Below are 13129 nucleotides of genomic sequence, written 5' to 3'. Positions count from 1 at the left end.
AAACAATCACTTATATACACACACACACACACATTCTCGGATGAGTTCTCAGTACAATTCTTGATCCTTTTATCTGATACCAACTTGATGTTTCTGATCTCTTAAAAAAAAAATGTTTCTAATTACTCATACAGAATGAACATTTGGATAAATACAAACATTAAGTAGTTACATTAACACAAATGTTACAAAACAGTTATATAACTCTTAAATAGGTTATAAAAATACTATAAATGCTACTGCCCCAGATGACATAAATATTTAGTATTTGTAAATACTATAAAAATTTATTATATAAATTATTTTTAAGAAATATTAATAAATATCAATCATTATAAATAAATACAATATTATATAAAAAAGTGCAGTTGTAAAATGAGTACATAATTGCATGTACAATTTTTGGCTAAAAGTCACTGAGCTCTCAGCTGTTTTTGTTTTAGTAAACTCACAGTTGTCATGCAGCTTCCACACATCCAGTGCAGACACACTAAAACTGCCATGACCAATACACTTCCATTATAGGAAACGTGTAAGGCCTCCCATGAGGAATAGCGACCCACATAAATTTAAGCAACAGTCCTGCCTTCAGCCACTATGCTCGTACAGCTCTTGACATTTGCTCAAGGACATTCACTAGGCCTTGTAGTCCTAACTCCAAAAACCAGTCCCCTGACATGACAATTAAATATGGTGTTATCAGATAAAAAATCCATCACGGCACCGATGATGAGTCCCAAAAGAGACTAAGAAAATCTCCACTTACGATTTCTCTCACCTGCAAAAATTACAACCATCGCTTATACATGCTCAAAGGGCATCAGAAGGAAACCGCGTGAGAGCTCTGCAAAAAAAGCAGCAATGCATCACTCAAAGAGAATGTGCTCGCCATCGCCCTCGTTCCCTTATTCCTCATAAACTCTCCATTGTGGTTTACAGGAACCCCAGTAAATGACCCCACTCTTCCTCTCATGCACTCAAAGCATTAAGTCCGTTTCCTCGCCGGCGATGAACTGTGATCCATCAATACGGCGTGTCAGGAGGCTCGCGGATAGTAAAGTCTTCATTGGCGAAGATGGGAGCTGCTTGTTGACTGGCAGCATTCAGCATAATGAGATTTGACAGCTCCCCCCCCCCCCAGCAGCTGTAGTGTATCACAGCATATGACTGAACGGATGCTCTCGCTCAATCTCCTGGAGTCACGGAGGTAGCCGAGTGTGAATGGATCATATGTTATACGTTGGGGCCGCAGCCGCCGTAACAGCATTACCTGAGCCTTCCGCTTACATAACGCTCGAATCCATTCCCGCGTTCCAGCCGTCTTCGTAAACATCCATGAGGAGTGGTGAGCAGGCCAACGCAATCAAGGGTGGAAAATTGAGAAGTATGAAAAACCATTAACTTCTCTGACTCCACACCGCTGTACATTTTAACAACTTGACACCACGCCAGTCTATAGCCATTTGTCAACAACCGGAGGGGGCAAGGCCTCTTTTCAAGAGAACAGCAGTCAGGAGAGTTGCTGTTAAATCCCTCCAAAGGGCAGCGCAGTGTTTGTGCTCCATCCAAGAGGCCGCTGGGAAGACTGACAGGGGGAATAATTAGTTGGATCCAGCGGGCGCCAATCATGGAATGTGTGAAGAGGAAACACGCCCCTTTTTATTGTACGTTTGTGGCTGACTTCGGAGTAGAGGAATGGATTTCATGTAATTAAATAACATGAAAGTCTGTCCGGCATTCTTTAGGAACGAGCCATGCGAGCCATTTTCATGATTGCGTGAGCTACCGATGTGCTGTGGATCAAAGTGACAGAGAACAGCCGCATGTATGGAAAAAGAAATGAACAGGGAAGCACTCCAGAATCTCACACACACAAACTCAGTCGGTAAATAAAGTGGCAGTCAATTACAATGGCCTGGCACAAAAGCTTTACCCAGTGGTTCAATTCAACAGGGAGAAATCTATCCCTCTATCCCTGAATAATTTTACACCTCAGTGCATACGAGACATGGAAAAAAAAGGGAGGGGTTATGGAGCGAATTAGGGAAACGTGGGATTGGAGACAGGTGGAGAGAAGGGGAACGGAAGGGAAGGGAAGTATATGATGCCGGTTTCTTCAGAAGCAGGTACAGGTACAAAAACGCTCAGATTATGATTATGGTTACACCACAGGTACACTCACAGTAAGCGACAGGTTAATAAAGAAAGGATAAGAAAGATTATAGGATATAGAATAGGGCAAGACTTCATTTCATACATTTGGGGATTGATTAGACTGTAAAAAATAGTCTATATACCAGGGCTTTTCAGATTTTTTTTTTTTTTTAACTATTATTTTAAATCTGAAAGTTAATGTATAAAGCCCCACAATAAAACTGTTGTTAGCAACTGAAGAAAAGGATCATTCATTATAAATATGAAAACTCTCAAAAAAGTGATTAATCAGTTATTAATCAATTAATCAATTAATTAGTTAAATACATTTGTTTAAAAATTACTAAAAATGATCCCTCCATAGTGAAAAATAAATATACTAAAATGTATTTAAATCATTTATCACATGCTATGTTTACTACACATACATGCATATATTTATGTATTTAATAAATATAGCCTGCAATTGTACTTTTAGTATGCAAAACTGGTAAGTCTGCTAAATTGATACAACTAATTTTATACCTAATGCACTTTAATTGTGCTGAAGTCCAACTAAAGATAAGCTGAAGTATATCTGATTGTGCTAAAGTGGAACTATTGCAAGTTTACTTTAGGTTCACTTTAAATATATTGCATTTAAAGACCGATATTATTCAAAGATTATGCAATCCTCATTAACAGTGACATTAAAACACATTTTAGGCTTAAAATATATACAATAAAACCATGAGTGTATAAGAAGGTGTACAAGGAATAATTCTGAAATCATTTTGAAATCATCCCGTCAGGTTTCTCTCACATACTGTAACTAAAAGCATATTGCTGCCTATTTTGCTGTCTTAGCCATATACTGTACATACACACACAACAGACACAAAAATTGACAGATGCCTGGAGTGTTTTGCAATTCACTGCATCGGTCAGCGCACGCTCACTATAGCATCTCTCTGCATTCCTTCATGGACCCACAGACGCTATACCACAGACTGACAGCAGCCTCTCCTCGAATTACTATTCCGATCATGATCCAGGCACCTTCACAAATCAGCTCTTTAATGCCCAAAGCCTCCCCGTTTGCAAAAACAAAGCAGCGTGACCTTTCCTTTTTTTCCCCTCATCGTCTCCTCAGCGGCTCAGCCTCCATTTCCTCAAACATTTGCCTGCACGGAGTCATCCTTAATTACCACGACTGGGGCGACGCGTTCCCTGTCCCAGGCACAAAAAGGAAATAAATGTTGTTTTTTTGCCTCTTTATTTCTACTAATCAGGGAGCTTTGCTCCTCAGCTCGACAGGGAAATGCTCTCAAAACAGGACGAAGAGCATGCAGGAATAATAGCGAGAAAAATGCAAGCTTCAGAATTGACAGTTTCCCCAAAAAAAAAAAAAAAGTCTGCATAATATGTTTCCACAAGAGGAAATGTATTAAACTAAATCTCATAAACATCAAGAGGACTGGCTTTTTTCTGGCTCGGAGAATGAAATCAAACTAATCAGCATTGTGCTAATCCTTTCAAGGAAGCTGTAATCCCTGGGATAGCGGGACATGGCTAAACCCACTCCGGAGGGGATCCGGTGGATTCTTTTTAACAAGCCTTATTACGGCAACAGACGACCACATGTCAGAATAATGCCTGGACCAGAAGAAAAATAAGGGCAAAATCTGTTTGTGCAGGTGTGCCATAATCATTCAGACTTATTCAGTCTTACACAAAAACACAGGGCATTCAAACTGATTGCCATTTGGATTATGTAGCATTGAGGACTGGAATAATCATGCTGAAAATTCAGCTTTGCATCACAGGAATAAATTACATTTTAAAATATCTTATCATGGAAAACATCTATTTCAAATTGTAATAATATAAACCTGTTTTCAATGTGTTTTTGTTCAAATAAATGCAGCCTCGTTGAGAATATGAGACTTCTTTTTAAAAATTACTCCAACCCCAAGCATATAATGAACAGTAGTGAAAGTGCTGGTCAGAATATTTAAGTCTTATATTAATATAATGTTTTACTTAAAACCGTACTAAAACACATCTTAAATATGGACAATGAATAGCATATGCAGGCAGATGGAGACTGTAGCTCAACTACACAAAAACCCCTCACTGCTTGATATGTGAACATACAGAGTTCACGCCTCCTGAGACTCTGAAAAACAATCACGAAGCAGAAAGTGCAGGTTGCAGATCCGTTCCCAGTCTGAACAAGTCCAAAAAGGTCAAAAATGCAACAGATGTGGTCTTCGCTAAAACTACATTATTTGTTATAATGGAAAGAGAAGCGGTAAACCTGGCTTGTTTGGGTGACAAGAGACCCTTCCACTCCGCAGAAGCCAAAGTTGCGCTTATACAAACAAAAACTAAATTTCCCAGCATTCCCTGTAGGGTAAGGTTTGACTAGTAGCATCTGCTTCCTTTGATTATGTGTGGGGAATCTTAGGCAGACCAGAAAAGAAAGGGACCCAGAGGAACAGGGTTGTGCCAGCTAAGATTAAGGCACGGTAACCACTTTCCTGGCACTTTTCACAGGGGTAAAGCTGGGTCCAAGATGCCAATATCTAGATCAAGAGCACGCATACACCAACAAAAATGCAAGAGGGTGAAACTAAGAGATTTAAAATAAAACAATTGTGGCAGAGGGACTCGGCAAGACAAGGAATCGCATCCAGCAGCACTTTTCCTTGCCGCTTAAAACTTTTAGATGCACAGTTTGTCATCTGGGGCAGATTATGGTGGAATGGCGCAGACACAGCATCTCTGTGTAAGTGCGTAAAGGGGCATTCGCTATTGCCACCGGCCAAGGCTACTCAAGACGTTTAAGCGTGCTAAAATGAGAGAATATTGTTCACCTTGACAGCTTTTTCATCCCTGCTGCTAGGGAACGACTTATGAATCTTTTGGCGATATCAAAGCCCCTTACTCTGTCTCAAACAGGGTCCCAGTGATGTACATTATAAAAAGCAAACTCAGGGGCTTCTCCGTTTGCAAAGTCTACAAAACATGGGCATTTTGTCATTGAGTCAAGGTAATGCAATTCAATCTACAGCTTACCAGATCAGCATGTAAGCTCCGTACCCATCCTCACTGTTTGCCCCTATATTCGGTACACACGCATTGTGATTTTCAACGCCCTCCTTTATCAAGGGGAATTGTTTCGCTGAAGGTGGTCTAAAAAAGAGCTTAGATTGGTCAAACAATGACAAAACCCCCTGCACATCTCTCATTCTCTCTCTCTTTTTTTTTTTTTTTGAGCATTGGCTTGACAGAAAAAAAAAGGCTGAAGGACACTTTGTCAATAAGTAATACCCACGCTGTATTAGCTGCATATTTAGCCATGAGAATTCATCTAAATTGCTTTCAGACAAAATCATTTAGCGAAGCGTAATTCAGAATGTAACGGCACGCCTTCGTACGGCATTCAGCTGGGAATGTGAACTTTGGGGTTTGTTCGGAGCAAGGACAGTCAGTCTGAGTCCTGTGCCATGTTGCGGAGGCGTTTATTCAGCATTTCGATTGCCCTTTCCAGATCGAATCAGAGAGGAGCTGCAAAGAGATTATTCTTGAGACCTGTTCCAACTTCACTTTGCACCGTGATTACTTGGAAATGTTCTGTGGATGGTTTTTAGGCATAATATTCTCTTGTTCGGTAATAACAAAGCTTCTCTAGAAACACTCTAGGACTCCCAGCGGTGTGCGGTGTAGTATAGGAGAGCTATCAAACACACACACGCGCGCACTTTTTCTAGGTATTTAAAATTAACAGCAGGGGGTGTAAAGCAGCCGACGGTGAGAGACAGAGCGAGAGAAAAAGAGATAAAGACAGGAATTGACTTTTTGCCGTCCCCCAGCGTTCACCCTCTTCTCGTGTTCATTACAACATCGTTATCGTTTTGATGTTTCCCCCTCCTTTCCAACATACTGTCAATTTCGTTCTTTAATGAGATCATTGGGCTACAAGACTTTTTCAACCGAAGAGACGTCCATGTCATTACCTTCAATAAGGGTCATTTCCCATAAGGAAAAGGGAGAGATGGGAATGTTATATGGAGTGACTGGTGACCACTACATAAACATAGAGACACTTCCCAGCTCCCAGTCCAAGAAATGACACCCCGTGTGTGCGAAATATCCAATGCATGCAGGAAAACACAGGCTTGGACATGAGCTATGCTTGTTTGTATGACCTGATGTCTCATTCGGCCCTGCTAGAGGCCTCATTATACCTCACTGCCGGTCGTTGGGAGCATGGCATTCAGTCTGACACCGGAGCTGAAGGAGGAAGAAGTCGGGGCTGTTTAGGAACTCGTTCTCATTAAGAGCTGTGTGTGTCACTAGGGAAACTTTCTGCTCCTAACAGCCTCTAAAAGTAGCTGCGCTTCAACAACGGCCACACAATGTCTCCATCTGCAGGGAGAGCTACACCTCCTCCTTCCATCTTTCTTTGCCTGTCCGCATTGTCCGTCCTTCACTTTTTTTTTTTTGTAATCTCCTGTCACCAATCTGTGCGCTATGTGGTCTGTGTTTGTTTAAACAGTCAGATATGTTTAGCCTGGACAACGACAGGAACAGCGAAAGCAATAGCTCTACTGACAGTAACAAGTTCCTCATCCTGTGCGGATGCAAAATTGGGAGCGAGCGGCTACAGTCACGAATATGTCAGATTTGGCTAACGCTCCTGGAGCCAATATTTCCTGAGTGCATGTTCAACACGAACAGCGGCTCTTGAGGGACAGGTAATCACGGATGGTAGAAATTTCTATCTTCCATCCCATCATAAATTAATTATGTATGAATTAAAGTAAACGTGAAACAATAATCGTAACCTATTTTATGTTAGTAATGTGATGCATTTCTAAAATAAATAAAAAAAATTATAATTTGACAACAATAGAAAAAATTTGAAGACCTAAAATTAATAAGACAAAAAATAAATAAATAAATAAATAAATAAAGCTAAATATTAAAAATATATATTCTTAAAAACAATCAAATAATATTACAGAAGTGCATAAAGTTTGCAATAAAATCATGCAATTATATTTTTTAAATTAATAATTTAATTTTATAAAAAAAAAGAATACATACTATAACAGTATGTATAAAAATACTAAAATTATTTGTGTATATCTAATACCTTAGTGTTAAAAAAAAAACAAAAAAAAAAACACACACTATTGGGAAGTGTGGCCAATGTTCATAAGAAAACTAGAAAGTGAAAACCAGAATAGGTTTGAATAGGTTTGAGTAGTAGTGCTCACATGGTCAAGTTCAGGACAAATCTTGACTGATCCTGTCTTTTTTCTTCATTCCACATCACTTCCTGTTCTCGCTCTATCCATGATCTTCTATTCACATGTGATAGTTTATTTGACATGAAACAAATAGCTGTCGTTCAAGCTCTCTTAGTGAATTGCCCATGACTTTTCTTTGAGGCCGGTTAGTTTGCATCAGCACGGGGTCAGATTCTTTTCCTCTACAGTGGCACGATTCTAAAAAAAAGAACTATAAAGAGTTGCTGGGGAGGGTAAAACAATCTTTAAAAGCAGTTGGGAAACTTTATAACTCTTTGCAAGTTGAGAGAAAGGGAGCGCAGAGGCTTTGACAGAAAGCACAGAGGGACAGCCACACTGCTGGCTTCCCAACACTGAGGACGCACAAATGAAACGGAGAGAGAGACGCATCAACCTCTCTGCACAATCACTTCTTCAACTACAACACAGTCAAGCATGGCACAAAGAAAACACATCTGCATTCCCTGGATCAAACCGCACTTTCAACTATTAATAAACGTAAATAAACGTATGTGTGCAAGACATCCGCGGCTTCCTCTCTCATAAGTTATAGCAGTTTTGAAATGGAAATGAATCTGAAAGATTTTGAAAGGTCATGGCATGCATCATCCCAAGTCATCTGTAGCAGGATGTGCCATCTCCGTCATGATAAAGAATTTAAAGCAGGTCTAGAAAATGGATGAAGAGTTGTAAGCTAGTGAATAAAGCTTTCACAGTCCAGCTTTCTTCAAAACCATTACAGGCAAATAAATGCAATGATTTATTAACCTATGATAACAAGACTTGTCAGCTATTCCTTTAACAAGAATTCTAAACCCTTTATACATCATGTAATGGTATTCCTTCAGAAATTCAGAGCAGCTCGATACAAATCTCATCTCTGTAAATTTGGCAGAGTCCACAGTAAATCAGATAGCAACTTGCAATATGTTAACTTATCCACTTGAGACCAGATCTCCGATTTTAAAGAAATGAAAACCGAGCTGGTGCATGTTCAAGTGGTGTTATACTTTAGCAGAGAGCAAGATGGTAGGAGGTTGGGTCTGACAGACTTTCGGTGTGCTGTGGAATCGGTCCAAACAGGCTTCCCTAATCTCTGCTGAGTGTGTTTGTTTGTCTCTGAATGTCAGAACGCCTTCGGGCCAGGAAGACAAAGTTCAAAGCAATGCAGATACACTTTGTATACGAGTCCAACTGTTAGATATAACTGACACAGATATACAGAGCAAATCCAAATATTGCAATATGGCAGTCAACAAGGCGGTATATTTCATGTGAACTTTTTGTGTTTTTTTTTTTTGGTGGATTATAAACAGACAAACTTTTACATCTGAACACCTCTGGTATGACTTTAAATGCAAACCTTGAGCAAAACACTCATCACCAAACGCCAATGACTTGCACATATAGGTACAGTCAATTTAGACTGTTCCAAATCTGTTGCAACAGAGATGGAAATACAATTTTTAAACACATGAATTATCGTTCCATCTTTGTTGCCACAGTTTTGGAAGTGCTTTTTTTCTGTTCTAAAGAAGGCGGGTGTCCCAATACTTTTGTCCATATAGTGTATGTATAAATCATTGGTGTTTGGTGATGAGCTATTTGCTTAAGGTCTGCATTTAAAGTCAAATAATATAATATAATATAATATAATATAATATAATATAATATAATATAATATAATATAGTTGTATGTTGACTGCAGTGTTGAATGTTGATGTACTTCTGTCGAGATGTCGTAAATCTTCTTAGATCTGTGCTTAACTACAATTAATAATCAGAGTTTGCTTTAAAACAAGCATACGGTAACCAACAATAGCATCCAATAAACAACACATAAAAATTTTAGCAGTGCATTATGGGTGGCGGGGGGGATTCCAAACTCCTGTTAAACAAAAAGCTTCTTACCTCGTTGGTGTTCCAGCGATGTCTCTCCTTCGGCAGGGAGGAGCATTTGGGAAGGCATTCCAGAAGTTTCTTGGGCAGGTAGATTTTCAAATGTCCATGTTCATCTGTGAATGACACAAATGGTTATTGAATATGGAGTGTGAGTAAAGATGTGCTGCTCTCAAGAGTCTGGGAGCTGTTCTTTTTAAACAAAGATCCAATCATTTCTTTGTAAATTACTGAGTTGTTTGAATGCGGTGTCACTATCACTCAAGGGACTCCTTTAAGGAAACTTCCATGCCCAGGTGCTACGTTTGCAAATTGCTGTGACAACCTTTTTCAGAAATATAAAATTATAAACCAGGCATGAGACCTCAAAGGGGGAGCACTCAGAAAGCAATGAAGAAAAAAACAAAAACAAACTTAAGATGTTACTGTGAAATGAAAGGGAACATATTTGGAGCACAAGGCGTGCAAAAGGCTTTCATCCAGAAATGTCGTGATTTTGTTTTCATTGAGTTTTTTTTATGCTCCCATTCTTTTTCTCTCCTTATCATGCCAGAGTGCCTGCTCAAATACCTAACAACAAAATTGGGCAATGGAGCAAAAGCATTTCAAGGTTATTGATAACCGTTTGCATCAAGGGCTGAGGCTTCTTAAGGAACTCAATGTTTAGCCCTGTGGGAGAAGGTAGTTCCATATTGCGTGCTAAGCCTGCTTATGAATATAAAAAAGTGAGAGAGACTTAAAGAAAATGAGAATGAAAGACTGACTGAGATTTGTGGAGTGTGTCCTCAGTAAAAGACGAGAGTGAAGCAAAAGAGACACTGCAGATCTGAGCGAGATGAAGCCTGTGTGTCCATAGAGACACTGCTTAGCAACCACTCCCACTCCGGCTTTAAGGACAAACAGATAGCCAGAGGGAAAGAGACACATGAAGAGGGTTAGATCACTCTTCTGTTCTCTGTCTTACACCAAAACCAATGCACATTGTTTGTGCCTCACCTGTGCATGAACATAAACCCACATAAAAAATAATAATAAATATTTAACTGTAGAAAACGCCCAAGTTCAACCAGACTTCTTTCAAATCGCCACTCAGAGCAGATCAGATAAATGCAAATGCACCTGAAATATACCCTATACAAGTACCTAAATGCCAGTGCTTCTGCGTTTGCAATTCAAGTATGCGCTGCATTCTCAAAGTTGCCACGAGAGGCACTAAAGCACTAATGTTTGCATTTAAAGTGACTTTCCAGCCATGAAAATTTGATGAGAATTGCTGTAAGTATATTGAATTCAACTTACTAACCGGAATTGTCTAAATTTGTCTGTAACAGTCTCCTCAAAATATTGGATGACAAAAAAAAAAATGTTGTAGTACAAAAATAAAATAACACAAATTGTACAAAATATAACATTAAAGAGTGACTAAACCCTAAACCAACTTTTTTTAGTTAATGATCTGTAAGAATGGTGCTTTATTAGTGCTGTTCATTGATTCGAGTAATTTTTTTGACATTTGAGTATAAAGTGTTTTAATTCTACAATATATGGTGTAAAAACGTCTGAGTGCTGCCCTCTTCAGGTTTAACGGTGGCTACTGCAGTTGATTTTTCCTATTGGATGTTGCGGTGGCAAGTGACGTAAGCAGTTTCCAGCTCACCACGCCCCTTGGTACGAGCTACCAAGCCCTTAGCAGTATAAAACCATCTTGTTCCGTCAAAATTACTGTAGTGAGTCAGGAGTTGGAATTGTGATTATTGAAAACGACCAGGATATAGCATTTCCTACTATTATAGCATCTATTTAGCATAGCAATTATATAGTCATTTAGATTATTTTGTGTAGCCTATGTAGTTAATTAGCATAGTCATTAGTGTAACTTTAGCATTGTTAGAAGCATAGTTAGTTGCATAGTATTGCATCAGTTAGGATAGCTAAGTTGGCGTATATTTATCTGTATTTAGTACAGTGGTCAGGATGGTGCGTATGTGTAGTGTTGCTGGTTGCGACAGCACTGCTGGACTGCATAGTTTTCCAGCAGACTTTAAAATTAGGCGGCAGTGGTTGCATGTACTTGGCCTGGAAGACCGCGAGTTCCCGCCTTGAGCTGGAGTGTACAAACTGCATTTTACGCGGGATTGCTTCTCCGCAATGGAGGTGGAAATGGGCTTCTCCACACAGCTCGCGCTGAAGAGCGACGCAGTCCAGGAGATAAGACCGCAGTTTGAGCCAGCGGCTCGAATTGATATGGCCCAGGCCACAGACACCTTGACATCTTCCACTTCATGTAAAAGTGGGGGAGAAAAGTCCTCTACTTCAAATGAACGCTCTGTTGCAAAACTACTTTGCGTTACTACAGTCACTCTCCATTTTAGCGACTCTGACAGCAGCTGTCAATCAATCCGTCACTGCGGGTCTCAGGTTTCCGCCCCAACCGCTCAGTCCCGCCTTAGGTTCTTCCTATCTCCTCTGTGCTCTGCCCACTTTTCAGCATTTTTCAAATATTGCCAGTGGGTGGAGTCAGGCTCTGACCAAGGGTTTGGTTACCCTTCAAAAAGTCTATTAATCACAAATTTTTCTAAAGAAATATTGTTCAATAGCGACACCAGCAGGTAAAGTTACAGCAAGAGTCCCCCTCCCCTGAGCCCACTAAGTTTGAACAGGCCACCTAAACCTTGTAATGGTTTTAGTGAAGGGGTAATAGAGAATGAATAGGAGAAAGTCACGTGAGAGGAGGCTTTTACTTAAATATAACTAGGCATGCACCGGATTGACCGGCCATAAATCGGAACCGGATGCTTTTTGCTTAAAATATGCGATCGGCAATCGGCCAGTTTTTAGTCTTTTTCCGGCCGATTTTTTTGCAAGTGCACCTGTGTGCACACACTACATTGTAATCATTTCTATGTCATTTGTGTGAAAGTATTTCGAAATCTGTGCACAGGACACGGGCAGCCGTTCAGTACTGGAAGTGCAGAGCTACATGTCTGAGGCACAGATAGCAGGAAGCGAACAGCCGTTGGTGTACTGGCGCACAAATAAGAGTCCCTTTCCTGCTCACTGAAGCTGCATGAGCGTACTGTACCTGTCTGCACCCTGCACACGTGTGGACCATGAAGAGATGAACAGCTCAACTTTTCACGTGTTGGATCAGAAACGAAACGGACTAAACTGACAAAACTTAAATGTTGTTTTTTTGTTGTTGTTTTTTTATAAGTTATAACTTGCTAGTAAATGTCAGTTCTGCATTAGGATGACAATTTTATTTTACCTTAAAATTACATAGACTTAATTTGATTTAAAAAAATCACCTGCTGTAGCACACTGAAAAAAGTGTTTCATTCATCCAATTAAAAACATTTGGGGTCTCCCAAGTCTCACTGGAAAAGACCATTTAAAACCAAATTTTAAAACTAAAACAAATACTGAATGCTAATTACGAAACATCTTATTGAATGTGTGTTGATTGTGTTGTTTGGACTGTAGAACTATGCAGTTATTGCCTTTAATTTCACATGATTACAGTTAATGTTTTAATTTAAGGCTAGTTCTGTGTAGTTTCAACCCAATTCAAAAACAAAAGCTTACTCACTGTGCAGTTACCGCCGTTAATTTCAGATGGATATGATTATTGTTTTCAAGAGCCAAAAGCCAGTTTGGCCTATTAAATACCAAATAAACATCTTGTTTATGCACACTTTCCTTCTTTCTTGTTTGTTGCTTAAAGATAAAAAAATTTAAAAAATCTGAAATCGGTATCGGAATCGGCCATGAAAATT

General features: G+C 39.5%; 1 protein-coding gene across 13 annotated transcripts in view; it reads right to left on the bottom strand.

Moving 5' to 3' along the window:
* Positions 1-13129, bottom strand: part of LOC113110868 (calmodulin binding transcription activator 1b) — a 292263-nt gene that overhangs the window by 262693 nt on the left and 16441 nt on the right. For all 13 annotated transcript variants that reach the window (XM_026275119.1, XM_026275114.1, XM_026275115.1 and 10 more), the window contains one exon: positions 9366-9469. In XM_026275119.1, coding sequence (XP_026130904.1) covers positions 9366-9469 — 104 coding nt within the window. The remainder of the gene's footprint in view (positions 1-9365; positions 9470-13129) is intronic.

This window comes from Carassius auratus, chromosome 11 (assembly GCF_003368295.1).
Source record: "Carassius auratus strain Wakin chromosome 11, ASM336829v1, whole genome shotgun sequence".
Taxonomy (NCBI): Eukaryota; Metazoa; Chordata; class Actinopteri; order Cypriniformes; family Cyprinidae; genus Carassius; species Carassius auratus.
This window is presented reverse-complemented; position numbering and strand designations above follow the sequence as displayed.